At 36.8% G+C, this 23,098-nt stretch overlaps 1 protein-coding gene across 1 annotated transcript; it reads left to right on the top strand.

The window, feature by feature from the left end:
• Positions 1-260: 260 nt before the first annotated feature.
• LOC140139592 (WD repeat-containing protein 76-like) lies at positions 261-22,251 on the top strand. Its single transcript, XM_072161297.1, has 12 exons — positions 261-287; positions 1,417-1,562; positions 2,230-2,356; positions 2,577-2,696; positions 3,509-3,826; positions 4,654-4,815; positions 7,267-7,397; positions 10,435-10,536; positions 12,282-12,437; positions 17,271-17,321; positions 20,282-20,384; positions 21,067-22,251. The coding sequence occupies exons 1-12, from the start codon at positions 261-263 to the stop codon at positions 21,214-21,216; spliced, it is 1,593 nt and encodes a 530-aa protein (XP_072017398.1). The 3' UTR covers positions 21,217-22,251.
• The last annotated feature ends 847 nt before the right edge of the window (positions 22,252-23,098 follow it).

Below are 23,098 nucleotides of genomic sequence, written 5' to 3'. Positions count from 1 at the left end.
TAGCACAATATATTTGAGTCTGATCTTGTCAATGCGTGATGGAATCATACACTTTCATCTCATCCACAAAATATTCCAACTGTCAATATGTTACTCCACTTTGAAATCATTCAGTCACCTTTAACTATGTACCAACAATGCAGTTTTTAGGATGATTTAGGCTATTTTCAGGGTCAAATTAAAAGCGTGTAAATCCTACAGCTAGAGAATCTAAGTTTCTGGGAATTAACCTCATTTGTAATCTTTTGGGAGACTTCTGGATGTCTACCTGGAAACTTTTGGATAACGTAAGCTTCCCCATCAGTCCGAACCACTGTCAGTCCGAATTTTTAGGGTTAGGAACCCTAACCCTAAAAATTTGGAAACCATAGCACACTCCATGTTGGCAAAAAAAATTATTATGTGGACAAATTTAGGAACCCTAACCCTAAATTTAGGAACCCTAACCCTAAAAATTTAGGAACCCTAACCCTAAAAATTCGGACTGATTGTACCCATATATGCAAGGTATCCTCTAGCTGGCACTTTCGGATAGTTGAAAGTTCCACGATGTACACGAATTAAATAATTTTCCTATAACAGAGATCTCTTTTGTAAATTAATCTTTATTCAGCTGATTGCATAGAATTATTGCAATTTGTGATTAAATGTTGATATCTCACTACAAAAGTTATTACCGTCGATTTGGTTGAAAGAGGAGGTGAGATATGACCAATTCTGTTTAAGGTTGGTCTGAACCCTGGAATTATGGAAACTTTCGGGCCTTATAGCTTCTAAATTGTTGGTCTAAAGTATATAAAAGTATACATACAAATTGATTAGGCCTACTATACACTTATTTGCTAGAGCTGTAAATATACATATTTAGAATGGCAAAGACTTGATAAGTTCATCTGTGAGGTCAAATTTTTTTTTCATTTTTTTGAATTTCGACCAACTTTGAGAAATTTGCACCAAAATGGTCAAAAATGCTGATTTTCAAAAAATCATAAAAAGCCCGATTTTGGCCCAAATTTCAAATATTTTTGGTGAGATATTTTGATCCAGTTTTTAAAAATTAATTTAAAAAAAATTTTGGCCCAAGAATTTGTTTGTTAGGATGCACGAAAAAGAAGTGGGCCAAAAACCGTTATTTTTGGGATTTTTTTTGACCTCATAGATGAACTTATCAAGTCTTTGCCATTCTAAATATGTACTTTTATATACTTTAGACCAACAATTTAGAAGTTATGAGGCCCGAAAGTTTCCATAATTCCAGGGTTCAGACCAACCTTAAGCAATGAGACCTAATGTGTCTTGGTACATAGTGATCAGTGATTTTCTGAAAGTGTTCTTGTTATGCTTGTGGTTGTTTTTATTTACCAGTACAAAATGTATATTACTAATTCATTTGTTTGTTTATTTACTTATTTTCAGGATACCTCTGTGTCTGATTATGAAAAGATTAGACTGAAAAACATTAAGGAAAACTCTAAATTCTTTGCATCTTTGGGCATTTTTAAAGCAAAAGAACAACTTGTTGGTATCAATGGACCAAAGAAAATAACTAAACCTAAACCCAGGTAAGGCCACTGAAAATCACACATTTTGGGTGTTTTTCAGAGGGAGAAAGGGTTTGGAAAACTTTGGAAAACACCTAAATTTTTCAGTTTTTGGTGCATTTTTGACAAATTATTTGAAAATACTCCCAAAATAACACAATTTGGGTGTTTTTCAGAGGGATAAACATATTCCCAGGTAAGAACAAAATCACACAATGCAGGGAAAAAATATTCAAGGTTAGGGAAAAACTCACAGATTTGTCAATTTTTGGTGCATTTTGAAAAAGTATTCGAAAATGCACCCACAATCACACAATTTGGGCGCTGGCCCGAGCTGATGGCTAGCCACTCTCACCAAAACAAGTTTGTTTAATTTTTTCCAAATAAAAATATCCCATACAGGGTTCCCACAGTCCTTGAAAGTCCTTGAATTTGAAAACACCTTTTCAAGGCCTTGAATTGAAAGTCCTGGAAATTTGCACAAGGTCCTTGAAAATTGGAATTTTACCTAAAGTGTAATTTTGACCAAATTTGTGGAGTGGAGAGGAGCTGTCCCTTTCATTAATATGCAGCTTTTTGTGTTGTGGTAAGTCCTTGAAAATCATGCTTTTGGACCTTGAAAGTCCTTGAATTTTAAAGGTTTCAAGGTGTGTGAACCCTGCCCATATCTCTTCATATCTTGTCACAGAGAAAAAAGAAAGTTGTTAGACCAAAACCAATTTGGTTGTTTTTACAATGTAAATAACCCATATCTCTTCATATCTCAGTGTAACAGAGAAAAGAAAGTTGTTATACCAAGGAAACTTACTGATGAGGTAACAATGCCAGGGCCTTGAGCTGATGGCAAGCCACTCCCACCAAAACCAGTAGTTTGTTTTTCCCTGCATGTCCCATATCTCTTCGTTAGCCCAAGGAAACTCACCAAAGTTACAATGCCAGGCTCCTGAGCTGATGGCAAGCCACTCCCACCAAAACAAGTTTGTTTATTTTTCTATGTAATTACATACAATGTCCCATATCTCTTCATATCTACAGAGAAAAGAAAGTTGTTACACCCAGGAAGCCGTCATTGAGGTTCGACGCCAAGGCCCTGATGGCAAACCACTCCCACCAAAACCAGTCATACGGTACATTGATGAGGTCACCAAACGTGAGGTAATGCATTATTGGTTTACTTTTTATTTCAAATATCATTTGGTCACAAAATTTTGCGGGCACTATAGTTTGTACTTATTTAAATTCAGTTAACCATAATCACCACAGCTTCATGGCTACTTATTTAGGAGGCAAAATTTATTTCGAGACATTTTTGCTGAACCATGAAATGGTATCAGCCTATATGAGTGTATGTTACTTACTAACTTACTTACCAACCTTTTGGTCTGAAATGGACATATCTTTAAATGCCAAGGTATGAACCCCCAAGTGGTGTTTAATGAAAGAGGAAGAAGTAAAGAATATAATAAGAATATTTCCCCACCCGGGGGTGGCACTCATAATAAGCCCTGGGTCAATATTCATATGGGTCATTTTCACATCTCAAAATGCCAACAAGGTATGTACCCCAGTGGTATCAAATGAAAGAGAACAAAGCAAAGAATATAATAAAAAATACTTTCCCCACTAGGGGTCACACTCCTCATGAGACCTGGGTCAGTATTTATATTTTGGGTCCTTTTCATATCTTGAAATGCCAAGAAGGTATGACCCGCCGAGTGGTATCAAATGAAAGAGAGAGAAGCAAAGAATGTATTAAGATTATTTTCCCCACTGGGGGTGACACTCCTCATAAGACCCAGGTCAATATTCCTATTTTGGGTCCTTTTCCATATCTCGAAATCCCAAGAAGATATGACACCCTGAGTGGTGTCAAATGAAAGAGAAAAAAGTAAAGAATAGAATAAAAGTAATTTTCCTACCAGGGGGTGACACTCCTCATTTAAACATGTTTGATTTCTTGATTGCAGGAACGTAAACCAACAGGCCCACTTCAAATGCTACCCACAAAGCTCTATGAGAGTAGTAAGGAGAATTTACCAATTCAAGTCAGTGAAACATTAAGGGACATTGTCAGCAATTCTCCCAACTATGACTCCACAAAGCATACACAGTCCCAGCCTGCACTCCAAACATTCTGTCGGGCATTTGCTAAGATGAAGATCATGCCAGATCGGGTTGCTAAGGTTACGAGAGAACGTGTGTACTCTGTTGCTATCCACCCATCGCAGGATAAGGTTGTGGTATGTGCTGGTGATAGAGGTGGTAGACTTGGAATATGGGATGTGGTAAGTGTATGTATTATTAGTGGTGGGTTACAGAATGGTGATGTTTCAAAACAGTGCTTGTTTTGGTCAGCACCAACTCATCGTTTGGCCGATTTTGATGAAAAAGGTGTCCAAATGCTCGGGAAATCATACTGCATCAAATAAACTAGTGCCCTAAGAAATTTAAAGCATCACCTTTTATTGAGGGCTAACCCTAATATTATACTGTACAGTGCACATCAGTAAATAGGAATCCCTTGTTGATTTCCAGGATAGATTGAATGGAGGAAGTTATCACATTGCCACCATCTTACATACATTGGGCTATTTCAGTAAAATCCATACACCCTCTATAGAAGACATGACTTAATCTCCCACACAGGGAGTGTGAATTACAAATGGTGTTACCCGAATGGGTGACTTCATTTGAAATCTACACCCCCTGTGTGGGAGATTAAGGTCATGTCTTCCATTTTGGGTGTATGGATTTTACTGAAATAGCCCATTTGCTGAAGATTCTAATCAACATATTGAATACAACCAGTTAATAGTTGTCTTAGAATTGTCGTAAAATTTAACATTTTGGTGAAAGATAAAAGTCACAAAACAACACTCTATCATAAGATGAGTTAATTTTCAGGTATTTTGCGAGTTCAAAATAATATCTTTGTGTTTATTTTTCTCAGCCTGTTTTTGAGCTTTTTAGCCTGAAGTGATTACTTTTTCAGTTGATTCTCACCAGTTTCAAGTTTTGGGGGCATCTGGGTCCAAGATCCAAGAAAAAAATCTGAATAGAGTTAGGTATGGCTAGTCGAGTCATTTTGTTTATTGTATATTTTTGTATGCAGGAATCCCAAAACAAAGAGACAAGTGGCATCATGTTGTTTGAACCTCACTCGAGTCCAATCAACTGCCTCCATTTTGCACCAGCAAACCCTTCAAAGATTTTGTCCACAAGCTATGACGGGACTGTAAGGTGTGGAGACTTGGAGAGAGGCGTGTTTGATGAAGTAAGTTACTCTTATGCTCTTAAAACTTGGTGTGATTTATCATCATTATGTGCCAACAATTTTGAATGTCATTGCAAGGTCATCATTAGGGGTCATCAGAGGTCAAATTAGTAAAGATTGCTGGATGTTCATGGAAGTTTGTGGAAATAATCATGTGCCAACAAAAATATACTCAGGCTATATGATGGCACAGTTAGAACTTGAGATGGGAGTGTTTGATGAAGTAAGTTTCCAGTGATATAATATTTCGGTAGAGAGATATACTGTATACACCACAATTTAGACGAGGCATTTATTATAGACTCAAAATATGTTGAAGACCATGGACGAAGTGTTTGTCAAACCACCATTAGTACTGCTGCAACTCTTTGCAATGGCCTCCATTAATTACAAATTAGATTAAATTATATGATATAGTCTGCAACAAACAATTTTACATAATTGATTAACTGATTGGTTAACCAATTGTTTGAGTGATCAATGTCGTTGCTTGCTTGATGTTTGATTGATTGCTTGATTATAATGATTTTTTTTATATCTTTTGACATAGTATGTCAGGCAAAATGCCTTTTATTCACATTAAATACACTATAAATATTATAACAACAAAAGTTATTGCACTGCACATAATCCATAAATAATAGTAGATGTTATAAAACAAATTTACATACATGTATATAATAAGAAAATCAAAGAAATAATTTAAGCAAAATGACAGAGCCAAGAACAGACACGGAAGTCATCCAAGTAACTGTTCATCTGCGATCAACTAGCTAAAGTCATCGCAGACCAAACCTCTCATACGAAGTTCCTGCCTAAAGAGGAACAGAAGACAAGGATGATCCCGTATCTGTATTTGCCAATGCACATTTTGCCAACACATATAACATAATTGATATATTTTGACCGATCACTGGTAATGTCATTATGATAATTAAATAAAACATTTTCAACAGAAAGCCTAAAGTTTTTACCAAGCCTTTGTGTAATAACCCTGTTAGCAAATTCCCAAATAGGAATGGTCTTATTACAATGAAAAAAGAAGTGCTCTGGATGATCAACAGCATTACAAGAATTGCACAAATTGGTATCTTCTTTCCCCATTTTACATAATAAAACTTTTGTAGGATAAATGTTATGAATAATTTTCCAATTAAGTGAAATAAGTCTGGCCTCACTGGTACAACATGGTATTGAACCCCAAATCTTTTCCCAATCAAAATTATAATTGGGGAATCTTCTACACCAATAGTTCATACAAATTGGTGGAACATAAATCTTATCAACCATGGCATGTCTAAAAAACTTTGAAGAACAGGCTTCTATAGGGACTGCATTAAAGACAATTGATTCAGTCCTAATTTGGTTATAATGATTGAATAAAGGGTAGTATCAACACGTCTGTCTATGTAAATTGGGGAGCATAAAGAGAAGTTTTTGCTAGGACGGGTCATTTATTTTTCAAAATCTTTTTCTCAGAATATACCCCAATTTTGCCATAAGGGTATGATTGTATCTGTGCAGTATTACACATGGTCTCACATAGTATCACTGCAAGGACTCTGGGGTATCTTTTTAAACGGATGTGTTCTCACATGCTATATCTCTTTACTTAGTTCTGGCAAGGGGTTGACAGTGATTCGCCGATTCTCCAAATTTGGCCAAATTTGCACGCTAAGGTATGCTGTACAGAAGCTGCCGCGAACCACAAAGTTGGTACCAGCATGGGCGCCGCCATCTTGGAGAAAGGGGTGCTGGCGACCGTCGACTCGACGGTCGCCAGCCCCAACGCGCCCAGCAGCTCCCAGCACCATGACTACGCATAACAGTACGCGTTCCCAACTGTCAATCATTCGGGGTCAATCACCTCGAGCTTGACAACGATATCTGAATAGACTATCGCCAAGTCTTACGTGTATCGCGCGAAATTAGGTTAATATTCGTGTTTGAAACAGTATTTTTCTTTTATAAATCTTGGCCCGGATAGCGGGATTGTTGGTTGATTTAATGTATTTGATAAATTAAGTTCATGGATGCGCTAAGAAATGTAATTAAAAGTATTAAAAAAGCTATTCAACATTTGAAAAAAATGCTTTGTAGCAGGCTTGAAAAAGTCTAACCGTGGATGCAGCAAGCCACGATTTTACTGGTAATTTTCATGACTTGAACGCGGAGCACGGGCGCGATGCAGCCGGTAGAAATCGCGGTAGTGTTCCAGGCCTACGCGATGGCAAGGTAATGGCGGCTTCCCTAGTTGTATTACTTTTTATCTCAAGTGTCACTTCCCAATCTTATTTATTTCCTGGTTCTGGTCTCGTACAGGGTCTTTCTCGGAACACCTTGAATACACTCCGTTACTTGGGCACTTGTTCAAGAGACTCCATGCAATAACCACTTTTCTGTTTAATTGATTGATTGATTGATATTATGTTTGATTTCTGCTATTTGCAGGCTTACGCTACAACACCAGGCCTTGATATATACATTAGTCATTTTGACTTCTTATCGCCAGACGGCTCCCAACTTATTGTGGCACAAAATAACGGGGAAGGACATGTGGCTATAGTGGACACTAGAACAAGGTTTGTAGACCTGGCTATTCCAGTTAATATACATACACCCCCTATGGAAGACATGCCCTAGCAGAAATTCTATACAGCAAGAAGTGTATTAAAAGTGTATCAAAGTGTATTAAAACTATATCAAATAGCAATTTGATACAGTTTCGATATATGAAGGGTGTATTGAAAATGTATCAACTGAAAACATAGGGTATCAAATACCACCTAACTGTATCAAAAATGTATCAAAAATGTATCAAAAGTGTATCAAATTTGAACTTAGTTAATTTTGGACATGCTTGTGGTGTATCAAAAGTATATAGTCAAATTGGACTTTGCCAGTTTTTTTAGTGTATGTAAAGTGTATCAAAATCATAAGTGCAGAGTAATAACATAACCTTCTTGTATTCAACTGATATAATGTGCATTGAATACAAGGCCATAAGTGCATAGTAATAACAAAGCACTTACAACCTTCTTGTATTCAACTGATGCAATGTACATGGAATACAAGAAGGTCATAAGTGCGTAGTAATAACAAAGCACTTACAACCTTCTTGTATTCAACTGATGCAATGTACATTGAATACAAGAAGGTCATAAATGCACAGTAATAACAAAGCACTTACAACCTTGTATTCAACTGATACAATGTTCATTGAATACAAGGTCATAAGTGTATAGTAATAACATAGCACTTACAACCTTCTTGTATTCAACTGATACAATGTACATTGAATACAAGGTCATAAGTGTATAGTAATAACATAGCACTTACAACCTTCTTGTATTCAACTGATACAATGTACATTGAATGCAAGAAGGTCATAAGTGTATAGTAATAACACAGCACTTACAACCTTCTTGTATTCAACTGATACAATGTACATTGAATACAAGAAGGTCATAAGTGTATAGTAATAACACAGCACTTACAACCTTCTTGTATTCAACTGATACAATGTACATTGAATGCAAGAAGGTCATAAGTGTATAGTAATAACAAAGCACTTACAACCTTCTTGTATTCAACTGATACAATGTACATTGAATACAAGAAGGTCATAAGTGCATAGTAATAACAAAGCACTTATAACCTTCTTGTATTCAACTGATACAATGTACATTGAATGCAAGAAGGTCATAAGTGTATAGTAATAACAAAGCACTTACAACCTTCTTGTATTCAACTGATACAATGTACATTGAATGCAAGAAGGTCATAAGTGTATAGTAATAACAAAGCACTTACAACCTTGTATTCAACTGATACAATGTACATTGAATGCAAGAAGGTCATAAGTGCAGAGTAATAACATAGCACTTACAACCTTCTTGTATTCAACTGATATAATGTGCATTGAATACAAGGTCATAAGTGCGTAGTAATAACAAAGCACTTACAACCTTCTTGTATTCAACTGATACAATGTACATTGAATACAAGAAGGTCATAAGTGCATAGTTATAACAAAGCACTTACAACCTTCTTGTATTCAACTGATACAATGTACATTGAATACAAGAAGGTCATAAGTGCATAGTAATAACAAAGCACTTACAACCTTGTATTCAACTGATGCAATGTACATTGAATGCAAGAAGGTCATAAGTGCATAGTAATAACAAAGCACTTACAACCTTGTATTCAACTGATACAATGTACATTGAATACAAGAAAGTCATAAGTGTATAGTAATAACATAGCACTTACAACCTTGTATTCAACTGATACAATGTACATTGAATGCAAGAAGGTCATAAGTGCGTAGTAATAACAAAGCACTTATAACCTTCTTGTATTCAACTGATACAATGTACATTGAATACAAGAAAGTCATAAGTGTATAGTAATAACATAGCACTTACAACCTTGTATTCAACTGATACAATGTACATTGAATGCAAGAAGGTCATAAGTGCATAGTAATAACAAAGCACTTACAACCTTCTTGTATTCAACTGATACAATGTACATTGAATACAAGAAGGTCATAAGTGCATAGTAATAACAAAGCACTTACATCCTTCTTGTATTCAACTGATATAATGTACATTGAATACAAGAAGGTCATAAGTGCATAGTAATAACAAAGCACTTACAACCTTCTTGTATTCAACTGATACAATGTACATTGAATACAAGAAGGTCATAAGTGCGTAGTAATAACAAAGCACTTACAACCTTCTTGTATTCAACTGATACAATGTACATTGAATACAAGAAGGTCATAAGTGCATAGTAATAACAAAGCACTTACAACCTTCTTGTATTCAACTGATACAATGTACATTGAATACAAGAAGGTCCTAAGTGCATAGTAATAACAAAGCACTTACATCCTTCTTGTATTCAACTGATATAATGTACATTGAATACAAGAAGGTCATAAGTGCATAGTAATAACAAAGCACTTACAACCTTCTTGTATTCAACTGATACAATGTACATTGAATACAAGAAGGTCATAAGTGCGTAGTAATAACAAAGCACTTACAACCTTCTTGTATTCAACTGATACAATGTACATTGAATACAAGAAGGTCATAAGTGCATAGTAATAACAAAGCACTTACAACCTTCTTGTATTCAACTGATACAATGTACATTGAATACAAGAAGGTCATAAGTGCATAGTAATAACAAAGCACTTATAACCTTCTTGTATTCAACTGATACAATGTACATTGAATAAATTTTTCCCCCAAAAGTTATGAACTTTCCATCTAAAAACTGAAGATAGAAAAGAAATGTTGTACAATACCATTTCCTGCATGTTTCCCCCTGTCTAGTCGTACATGTCTAAGGGTTCCGATATTTCGTATTATCATCCTCAGCGTCTACACAAGTAAAACATTGTTGAATTTAGAAATGCAGTATTTTAAGTCTACTAGGCATGTACATGCAAATAAAATTTAGTTTACTTCGTCTTTGGTCGAAATTCTGTGGTCTGTGAGTGTTTTACATACAAATAAGTACTTCACATTATACTTTCGGTACTTGAAAAAAGATATAACAAAAAACAACTTTCCTGACGTTCTATAATGATTCTTTCAGATGTGGTGCTGAGAGTGTACATCGATTGCACGATAAGAGTATACGGACTGTTTCTGTGCATCCACTTAAAAAGAATTGTATCGTCACAGGAAGCAAAGATGGGTAAGTTTTGTTAATGCTGATCAAACGCAGCACAAACAGAAAGTCCACACTTGTTTTGTGGCCATAATTTTTAACATGATCGTATGAGAACATATTTTTTCCTATGCATGTGTGTATGCAGTAGCATAGCCAGCTCTTTAAAAGAGAAAAGTATCCCCTGACAAAAAAGGAAGAGAAAATTGGGAAGGCAAAGGAAAAGTGAAGGGATCATGGCATGGGCCAAAATAGTGAAAATCAAATGTTTGTGCGCTACGCACTTATGTTGTCACAATAAAGCATGTACATGTACAGTCTCTCTAAAAAAATTGGTATATCCCACCTATAATACTGGGTCAAAGTGATACAACCAGAAAATTCTTTTCCTCTGAAATTCTTATTGGCCCCCCCCCCCACCACCACCTCCACCACCACCAACCAAGAAAAATGCTGGCTACACACCTGCATATATATGCAAATAATTTTGTTAGTTTCAGTTTGACATAAGCTTGGGTAAAGAGTTTTTCATATTTTTATGAAAATTGGTACATTTTGAAGAGTTTCAAAGTCTATCAGATCATGTGCAGAACTTAGTGATTGCATAGCCTGATATGTTTTACTCTCTGCGGTGAGTGGTCGTCATCGTGGGTCAGGGTCTTAGCTAGAAATTGAGAGTTGCCCGTCATTTGAATAAAATTGCCTGTCCTAATTTGACCTTTAAAACATTTACCAGATGTCTATAGCCCATTGGGGATCCAAAGAGTTCAAATATGTGTTGATATGGCCTTGTTCTACAAATTGGGTCTACTAAAAAAGTCAATTAGCTTCTCAAAACATACAATTTATAATATAGCATCTGTCAAAGGCATTAATTTTGCCCGCCCCAGGAGCAAACTCCCCATCTAAAATGACGGCCAGACGGGTGGCTAGCTAAGACCCTGTCGTGGGTCATAGATTAGTAAGAACCGCTTCCAAGGCAGCCAGGCAATTTGGTTAAACCCTGGTAGGGTACCACCAAGGCAATGTCCTCCTTTTCACACTCCCTGTTTGGAAGATTAACATCATGTTTTCCACAGTGGTTGGATGGATTCCAACTGGAATAGCACATTTTATGAAGAGCCTCAAAGTTACTGAAATTAAACACAAAAAAAACACCTGACACATTCTTGATCTAATACTAATAGTCATCCAATCACGAAGAGCGCAGGCCCGGAGCCAGGATTTGAGGTGCGGTGGACTCAAAAGTGGATTGTGAATTTTGTCTTCAATAAAGGGCAAATTTCAATGTTTTTACTGAAAAAAGTGGATCTTCTGCGAATTTTTCCTTCAAAAGGGGCCCGATGTTCAACATTTTTTACAGAAAAAAGTGGACTTTTTAAAATTCAGATTGACAACCCCCTGCCCCCTTTGAAGAGCTGGCTGCACATTTACCCACTGAGTGTTGGCTATACTTTGATCAGCTCGTAATCGGCGGGAATGATTAGGCTTTTACCACTATGCCGAATATTAGACACACGTTAAGAAGTATATAATTGATCTGTATGGTTTATATTTTGCGTATTAAAGAAAGTAGAAAAGTATAGGACTTCAAATAATAATTTATAATATTCTTCTGGCGAGATGTCACAAGATAATTCTCAAAATAAAATATATTGTTATTAATCTGTGATGTTTTAAGACCTGCCGATTACGAGCTGATCAAACTATAGTGCTAAAATCATGTATCCTGTGGCTCATATTTATGTCATTGTTTCTATTATTCCATTTAGCACTGTGGCCTTATGGGATACACGCTCACTTAAGACAAAAGGAAAGAAGAATAAAAGCATCACAACTTTGAATCAGGGCCGTGGAGTGACTGGTGCCTATTTCTCCCCACTGACAGGGCGTAAATTACTGACTACATCACATAATGATACACTAAAGTAAGGAAAAATTATCAGTATTCTTTTTTAAAACAGTACAAAATACTGGACAAAAGTACTACACTGCGCACAAAAAGTATCACCACACTAACACTAAGGTAATTTCTTGATGAAATTTTAACTCATTAAGTTATGGGACCAATGACTTAACTTCCCATCCAAATGATGGAGTACTCTCTGGTTCATTTCTAAATTCTAAATGAACAATGGAGAGATTTTAATGTACATAAAAAATGATACAGACTTTTAATTAATACCCTAGCAAGTTGCCACTGGTGAGAATTGAACTGATGCATCAGAATTAAATTAAGTACCTCACCCTTTTTGTGGCGCTCTCTACGGAGGGGCCACATATAGGCATGTACTTTGTGAAAAGCTTCTAATTTCACTCTTGCTAGATTTACTCCTTAATTGTTTTGCTAAAATTATGCCCAGCTCAGAAATAAAACCACAATATGCTAGGATTTTATTTTATTATTGTTTTCTGATATGCACGGGATAAAATGATGTGTGTATATTCTTTGTTTAAAATACAAAATTAATGGACTTATAAAAACACCAAATAACCCGTGACCTTTGTATGGTTTAAACCAGTTTACCGCCTCTTAGAACCCGATGAGCGGTGACATTTGACCATTCTAATTATGTATGTTTTGAACATGTTTGCACATGAACTAGTTGTTTACAGTGTGAAGAATCTACAACATGCTCATCTATCAGGGCACAGTTCTTTAACCCCAATACATTTGTGCATTCATTGAATGACCTTTGAAAATGTGAGTACAAAAACTCATACTTTGCAACTTAAGGTCAAATTTTGCACTATGATTGTTTAATTGAGGTTATTGATAATATGCCACTGGAATGAGGCCATTGTGGTCCATAGTGATTGCACGCGGTGCACCTAATCCTTAAACCAACACCAATTAATTATAGTTGACCAACACAACCACTGACCAATCATGAAATCACTAATTGGTTTATGACTTCATGTGCTTGAATCGACTGCTAACTGATTGTGACCAAAGATATTAGAAGCTCAGTATCTTTGTGGTGACTATCTCTGATAAAAAACATTAATTAATGAAAATCAGTTCTGGTCAGCAGAGAAAGGAATAAATTCGGAAGACATGACTGTGTCAGAAGTGTATTTGCAAAAATAATATTCATTGTAATACCTAACTGCTGGGAAGGGTTCCTAGCAAGGTTAAGTGAAAGAAACCCCACTGGCTATTTTGTCTGTTTAAAATAGAGTTCTATGACGTAATTTTATTATTTATTAATTAATTTTTAGCAGAATTAATAACATAACAAGGCGGTTCTCGAACCACGAGTCTCGCCTGCTTTTGTGACCGCCTGCTTTTGCGATAACTGTTGGTAGAGAGGTAAATGAATTTGGCGGTTATCGGCTGGGCACGATTATCTGGCCGATGGTAACTATACCCACCAAGTTTCATGCCCATGCAACAGTTTTTACTAATATGACCTCAGATGACCCCTGGTGGCCCTGAAATGACCTTCTAAAATTTTGGCTCTAAATGTTGACTACCCCTCGTGCTAAGTTTCATGCCCATACGACAGTTTTTACTAATTTGACCTCAGATGACCCCTGGTGGCCTCAAAATGACCTTCCAAAAATTTGGCTTTAAATGTTGACTGTACCCATCAAGTTTCATGCCCATACAAGTTTTTACTAATTTGTCCTCAGATGACCCCTGGTGACTCCGAAATTACCTTCCAAATATTTGGCTTTAAATGTTGACTGTACCCACCAAGTTCCATGTCCATCCAACAGTTTTTACTAATTTGACCTCAGATGACCCCGAAATGACCTTCCAAAAATTTGGCTTGAAATGTTGACTGTACCCATCAAGTTTCATGTCCATACGACAGTTTTTACTAATTTGACCTCAGATGACCCCTGGTGACCCCAAAATGACCTTCCAAAAATTTGGCTTGAAATGTTGACTGTACCCACCAAGTTGGATGGACATGGAACTTGGTGGGTACAGTCACCCCTGGTGACCCCAAAATGACCTTCCAAAAATTTGGCTTTAAATGATGACTGTACCCACCAAGTTTCATGCCCATACGAGTTTTTAATAACTTGACCTCAGATGACCCCTGAGTGACCTCGGATGACCCCGTAATGACCTTCCAAAATTTGGCAAAACCAAAGAACTATTTCATCAAAGTAATAAATCAAAACAGAAAGATGCTTCCTTTACGAGTTATCACTCATTGAAAGTGCTACTTTGCTATACTTAACATGGAAAGCGACTATCTTAAAGTCGTCATATTTCCTTAATTACATGACCGATCAAGCTGTTATTGGGATATGTGATGCACAGTTGAAAATTAATTGTTAAAAGATTTGGTGACCTCAGTTGACCTTTGACCTTGTATGTGACCTTTGACCTCACGAAATTGGAAAAAGTATGTTGCGCTGAAAAATCAAATTTGGCAATACCAAAGAACTATTTCATCAAATAAATCAAAACAGAAAGATGCTTCCTTTACGAGTTATCACTCATTGAAAGTGCTACTTTGCTATACTTTACAAAGAAAGCGACTATCTTAAAGTCGTCATATTTCCTTAATTACATGACCGATCAAGCTGTTATTGGGATATGTGATGCACAATTGAAAATTAATTATTAAAAGATTTGGTGACCTCAGTTGACCTTTGACCTTGTATGTGACCTTTGACCTCATGAAAATCTAATCAGGTCGAGTACCTCTGGCCACATAACTCCCCACCAAGTTACGTCACTGTACCCCATACGGATCTCCAGATAATCTGTTCCCAAGGTATTTTTCTTATTATGCATATATTATGCAAATTAGGTACTTAATTACCATATTTTACGCTCAAAATCTAATCAGGTCGAGAACCTCTGGCCCCGCTTACTCCTCACCAAGTTACGCCACTGTACCCCATAACGGATCTCCAGATAAGCTGTTCACAAGGGTTTTTGCTTGATACGCATAAATTATGCAAATTAGGTACTTAATTAGCATATTTTGCGCTGAAAATCTAATCAGGTCGAGAACATCTGGCTACGCTACTCCCCAACAAGTTACGTCACTGTACCCCATACGGATCTCCAGATAAGCTGTTCACAAGGGTTTTTTTTGCTTGATACGCATCAAATACGCATAAATTATGCAAATTAGGTACTTAATTAGCATATTTTGCGCTGAAAATCTAATCAGGTCGAGAACATCTGGCCACGCTTACTCCCCACCAAGTTACGCCACTGTACCCCATACGGATCTCCAGATAATCTGTTCACAAGGTATTTTGCTTATTACGCATAAATTATGCAAATTAGGTACTTAATTACCATATTTTGCGCTCAAAATCTAATCAGGTCGACACCCTCTGGTCATGCTACCCCCTATAAAGTTTCATCATCATAGCACTTACGGTTCTCAAGATAACGCGTTCACAAGCTTTTTCCGAACACACACACGCACACACCCACCCCCACCCACACACGGACACACACACACCATAGTGATTACTAAGTCTCTCCCTGAACATTCAGGCGAGACAAAAATGGGCTGTGCCCGTTTCATGAAGAATAACGATCGATCTTACCCTTGATTTAACAGGCCTGTCAATTTCTTGGTATTGTTTGATATGAAAGGAGGGTATGATTGTTTTGTATTAGTTTAAGTATTTCCTAGCCTCTCTTAGCCACATGGTTGGCTACAAAAGACACAGAGTATACCTTAGGATAAACTGGCATGAGTGCGCCGACCCCAAGTTTTCAACATTTCAGGATTGTTTCTGGACGGAGGTCGGGTGAAAAACGAAATTACGTTTACATGACTTTGTCGACATTCGTCGTGTGACAAGAATGAGTGTATAGATGGCTAGGGGGAAGCTTACTTATTTGTGTCTTCTAGTTATCCATCATATACCCTAGGCCCTGCATAACGAAATTCAACAATATTCAATATCCAAAGCAATATCCTCACTACAATAGGCTCCCAAAACAGAACTCCGACCTCACATAATCGCAAATTGACACGAAAGCTTCATTCCATGAAGCATTTCTCTCGTATTTGATCATCTTCTACTCTTCCCTAAATCATCTAATCACCATGGAATTCACCATATCCCGCCCAGCTCACATTGGGCGCCACATTCCTTTTTTAAAGGAATTTTTATTTAACTCATAAGTTAATTCAGTGTGTTCTGGTTTGCAGTATGATCTTACAATACTGATAAAAAACACTATCTGACTCTTAGACCTTTAGCATTGCCTAATTTGCATATTTAGTTCATATTCAGATATGTTTCAAAAGTTTAGTTCTTGTGGATGGTATTGATATTGTAGCACTAATATACTGTTAAGATTCGCCTGACGCTCTTGACTCCCTTGATAACTAAAATTTGAGGCACAGACTATGACATAGTTGATATTTGGTCCTTTTTTAAATTTATTTTTCACTTTATTTTGCACGATCTCATCATTATTTTGTCTCAGTCAAATATTAACCACTGCTTCACGTACATCATTATTTTCAATTAATTCAATCTGGGTCTATATCACTCCCGGATACCACTGTCTGCTTTACAAAATTAAAGAATTTCCACACGTTCATACTATTAAGAGAGGGCTCCCTTTACTGTTACTTTTAAATTTGAATATCAGGCTTTGTCCACAAAACGCTCCCATTCCGGTGACCGCTCCCACCCCCCAAAAAAATGAACAGGGAGAACTCAAATCTTACAGTAATTTAAAGAGAGCCCTCTCTTGATAAGTATCACTGTATGGAAACTTTGGGAATTATTAACTTTGTTAACAATTATTTTCCCAGGGTGTACACATTTGCTGATAATGGGGCTGTATTTTTGAAGACTACTGTAAGGTATGTATAAATCCAGAGGAGGCTTAAAGGCATTCCTACAATGCACTATGATTGGGAAATTTGATCAATATAACCTAATTTTAAAGGCAAAGTCCCCATTGCCACACACACAAAATGGTCATTTTAAAACTGCAGCCAACAAGCTAATAGTTGAGACTTAGGACTGATATTTGATTTTCTTACAGGAAACATTCATATTGTCCCACTGCATTAGTTTTATTCCTAAGTCTCGATGTTATGAATGTTAAATAATAGGATGAAAACACCAGATATTTGCACACAATTCCAATGTAAGGCATGATCAACTCTACCATATGTGTACAAAAGCCAGACATACAAGGTCAGAAACCCCATTGGGTTGTGGGAATGTCTTTAAACATCCTCTGGTATAAATCCATCAACATTTTGTTTAGATAGTAGGGTGCATCTCTTGCCCCTCATGTTACCCAAATTTCTTGTCCCTAGTCTCAAAATGTGCCATTGGTTAAAATATTACCCCATACCCAATTTAAAATTATTCAAGTCGTTTAGGGGGCCTCCGTGGCGTTGAAATTGTTGGTCAATGGCCATACCATATGCATAAGGCAGCTATTTTGTTTTGCATGGTTAACATTAGAAATGACTGCTGCCCTATGTATTTTGTTCATGTAGTTAAGACTATTAATGAATCAAGATGTTAAAATAGTCTAACTCAAAAAAATAAAACATAAGGGAGCTATCTACAGAGGTCAAGTTTATGTAAACATAAATGGCTGCCCTTTGCTGTCTTTACTGTGTAATTGTGAATTTGCTTAGATATACATATCTTTCCTGTTTTCGTGCTAACTTTGACCTGTTAGGCTGATACTACTACAGAAGAGTGATCGCACACTTGCACATTTATAGACCTTGCTCAATTTGATGAGACAGTATCATGTTATACGTTAAAAAGAATGGAAGGCTGAGGTTCTTCAAATCTTCAGATCGGAGTTCTCAGCAGAGATGATTTCGCGAAGTTGTGAATTGCATTATTGTAGGTAGTGGTGAGCAAACTCAGAAGTTAAGTTTAAGATTCCAGAGCATTGTAGATGCTAGGCCAGACGAATGGCAAAACTTTTGTTCCCCATAAAGATCTGCTTACTTGAATTGAGGTTCCAATCCAAGAAGAACTACATGTACCTCTCATGGAAATATTCATAGGCCTACAAAGGTTACTTAAGTATGTGAATCATATAATTTCAATGCCAGTTAAATCATAGTACATAAAAGAAAGTTGCAATGTAAAACCAAACAAAATGGTACACTTTGCAGAATTTTGCACTCTGCAGTGACAATTGACAAAGTACCAACACAGAAGAAGCACTGGCTTAAACGGCAACAACAAAGACAATGTATAAAGCTGAATGAGGTAAAATGATCATGCCAGTACCAGTCGGAGATATCCAATATCAAGATTTGAAGAACCTCAGTCCTGTGTGTGTTGTCTCATCAAATTCAGCAAGGTCTAGATGCAAGTGTGTGATCATTATAGTCTGTAGTAGTAACTATCAGCCTAACGGTTCAAAGTTGGCATGGAAACAGGAAAGTTATGAATATTTAAGTAATTTCACAATTACACAGTAAAGACAGCAAAGGGCAGCCATTTATGTTTACATAAACTTGGTCCTTGTAGATAGCTCCCTTAAATGTTTAATTTTGGGACATGGGCTTTTTTTACATCTTGATTCATAATAGTCCTAACTACATGGACAAAATACATAAGGCAGCAGTAATTTCTAATGTTAACCATCTAAACAAAATAGCTGCCTTATGCATATGGTATGGCAAATGACCAACAATTTCAATGTCACGGAGGCCCCCCTAAACGACTTCGGAATAATTTTAAATTTGGTATGGAGTAATATTTTGACCAATGGAACGTTTTGAGACTAGGGACAAGAAATTTGGGTAACATGAGGGGCAAGAGATGCACCCTATTAGATAAGCTTGAAATAGTTGCCTTAAAAAAAGAAGTTTCCACTTGTTAGAGCGATCACAACTTTGACCGCAATTGAATAAAAGCAAATCTGAAATTAGTCGCCAGTTTCTATAAATGTTTACATCTTTCAGAAAATAGCATGTCGTCATCTGCATCACATACTAGTATCTCTTAAGGCTGCCCTGTGTGATTTTTATTATCATTGCTATATTTCATATTGTTGTTTTATATTAAATTGAACATAAAACTGATCAACTGGACTCACTTTTTATTTGAGAGGCTACATCAATATTTATTAAACCTTCACAAATGTATTGTTGTTTTATATTTCAGCATGCTTCTTTCTTTTATGAATGGATAAATTAATATACAGTGGCAACTCGTTAACGTTACACAAACCCACTTAACATGAAGTTCCTGATAACAAGAAGTATGTTTTACATTCCCAAGCATACATTTCACATGTTATTAGAACTGGATAACACAAACTCCTGATAACAAGAAGTAAAATTTGAATTCCGCACAACTTCGTGTTAATGAGTTTCCACTGTATAAAGTTAATTTTACAGTGTATCTCGTCACAATTTGATGACAATAATAAAAAAAATCATACAAGGCAGCCTTTTCATATATGACAGAATCTGATGCAGACAACAAGTGTCTTGACAAATCCTTTTTGGATGGTACAGTATTTACTCTAGTGTATTGGTTGATCCTTCATGTAATTATTTCGTGTAATCTAATCCTAACTCTAACCCTAATCCTAACCCTAACCCTAAGCCTAATCCTAATCCTAACCCTAATCCTAACCCTAATCCTAACCCTAAACTAACCCTAACCTTAACCCTAACCCTAATTTCGTGTAAAATTACATGAAGGAATAACCAGCGTTTTGGGTTACAAGAAAGGAATGAATTCCAGTCTCAAGCACCACTAAGTCTTTAATATACAGATATATATATATCCATCATCCATGTTAATTACTGTAATCTTTATTTTATAGGCACAATAATTTTGTAGGGCGTTGGTTGACGTCTTTCCGTGCAGTATGGCATCCGAGTCGAGAAGATGTGTTTATATCTGGAAGTATGGAAAGACCTAGGAGGGTAAGAATTTGAACTGAATTGATTTGATCTAAAGTGAGCTATAATATAATCTCAATGTGACACTTTATATCTGGAAGTATGGAAAGACCTATAGTAGGAATTCCAATTGAATGAACGCAGCTTTCAACAGCTGTACTTGATCCAACCGCGATCGTATATCGCATATTTCAAACTACAATGCAAAAGCACAACCTTGGATACAATGCTAACCAATATCACAAGTGCGTTGGCTTGGTTGGATTCACTTCCGCGTCAATCACGCACAGTCGCACACGCTGACGTGCATCGCACAGTGTATGCAAAAAAAAGTCACGCTATTGAAAGCTGCGTTCATTCAATTGGAATTCTTACTATAGAAGGGTATTATGATAATCACAATAATAATGTACACTTGATCAAGTGCACAATCTCCCTATAAGGTCAGGTATATGAGAATAGGGCTGACAGAAGTACCCCCCTGGAATGGGGCTTTTTGAAATTGGGACAAAATTATAATTTATTTTCATGACGTGTTTGGGGCTCAAGCAAACTGACATATGAAAATTTTGAGATAGAAAAAATCAGGACTCAGCGGGGATTGAATTTGTGTCTTGTGTTGTCTTAGAGCCCTGCTAGGGTGAAGCATATAGGCTGCCTCCTTCTTCATTATTTAATTTATTTTCTCAATATATTTCCCTTACAGATTGAAGTGTTTGATGATAAAGGAGTCTTGTTGAAAAACTTCATGGATGAGGACTGTCTTGGCTCTGTGTGTTCAATTAATGCATTCCATCCAACGCGCAACATACTAGTTGGTGGTAATTCTAGCGGACGTCTGCATGTGTTTATGTAAATATCAACTGAGCAACTGCAATTAACATATTCCATCTGATGCGCAACATACTAGTTGGTGGAAATTCTCGCGAACGTCTCCATGTGTTCATGTAATATCAACCGAGGAACTGCGATTAATGCATCTGACACACATTACCGTAAAGATTTGCCTAATGGCGCACTTGGGCTCCCTTTCCTTGGGTAAATTTCATGTGCATACTCGGCAGTCCACGCTTTTTAATGCGTGCCGGTTCAAAATTCTGAAAATTGATAAAAACATGGAGGTTTAAACTTTTTGGGTAAAAAGCGTGGAATGGTATAAAGCGTGGGAATAAAATAAAAAGCGTGGGCTTGTTTCAGCTTAAAGTATATTTTTATTGAATGTTAAAACAATCATAATTCCAAGAAAAATTGCCAAACCTGCGCAAGATAAAATTCCATTTGATGCAGGCCGGCAGTGCCTGTTTACGTGAGTCCAGACTAGCGCAATATCCTCCCCGGAATCCCTTCCGTGATATGCAAATGTCAGATTTTTCCATGACGTGTTACGATGTGTGGTAGTTAATTCTTTACATCGATCGTACGTGTGAGTGACGTCATTATTCATGCATAATTAATTGAGCGAAGAAGGGTAGGATATAAGTCACTGAACACAGCGCACGCGAGATACGAATCAGTTCATGACAAGAACAACATTTGGACGCCAAAAAAGTACAGTTATACATTAAAATGTTTATTGTACAGTACAGTAGTAGCTTTTCACATAAAATTTGCATTGTTCACATAATGTATCAACTTCATGGAGAGAAAAACATCGGACTTGCATGTGTGAAATAGGTGCAGAATTCGGCATACTTGATTTACTTCGAATTGCGTGTGACTTCATTAATGGATACAAAAAGTGGTGGGGTCAGGAAATTTCAGTATAAAGGGTGCCTCAGTTAAAAGCATGGGGGTCAGGAATTTTCAGTATAAAGGGTGCCTCAGTAAAAAGGGTGGGGGTAAAATAAAAAGGGTGGGGGTCAAACCTCACTGCCGAGTATGTGTGTAAATAATTTCCTCGAAATCCCAACTAGAAATTAAGGGTCCAATCGCTTTATTTGCTGGTGGGAAATCCCAACTAGAATTAAGGGTCCAATCACTTTATTTGCTGGTGGGAAATCCCAACTAGAATTAAGGGTCCAATCGCTTTATTTGCTGGTGGGAAATCCCAACTAGAATTAAGGGTCCAATCGCTTTATTTGCTGGTGGGAAATCCCAACTAGAATTAAGGGTCCAATCGCTTTATTTGCTGGTGGGAAATCCCAACTAGAATTAAGGGTCCAATCGCTTTATTTGCTGGTGGGGATTTTACGGGAGGGCACTTTTAGGTTGTGCCTAAAATTCTACTAATGTTTAGGAGTCCATAGCACCATTAGGCGAACCATTACGGTATACTAGTTGATGGTAATTCTAGTGGACATCGCCACATATTCTAGCTGGTAGTAATTATAGCGGATGTCTTCACATGTTTATGTACATCAACACAGGTCATGTGATGGATAAAAAAGCATTCCACTGGACGTGCAACATTCTTGTATGTGGCAATTCTAGCAAATGTAGAAGACTAAACACAACAAATACAATATCTATGCCCTGTTGCACGGGCATAGATAATAACATGAGCAGTTGTATATGACAAAGGTTTCAGTCTACATTCAGGTAACCCCATTTGATATTCACACTCCCTGTGTGGGAGATTAAGGTCATGTCTTCCACAGGGGGTGTATGGATTTCAACTGGAATAACCCATTGCACCTAATTAAAACCAGCCTAACTTGTTGTGTTTGTAGGAAACCAGATCAATTTTGTAAATACATGTCAAACCAAAGATGCCCCAGGAGAGTGTCACAAAAGGCATT

This window comes from Amphiura filiformis, chromosome 18, assembly GCF_039555335.1.
Source record: "Amphiura filiformis chromosome 18, Afil_fr2py, whole genome shotgun sequence".
NCBI lineage: Eukaryota > Metazoa > Echinodermata > Ophiuroidea > Amphilepidida > Amphiuridae > Amphiura > Amphiura filiformis.
The sequence above is the reverse complement of the archived record's forward strand: the minus strand, read 5'-3'. Positions and strand labels throughout refer to the sequence as shown.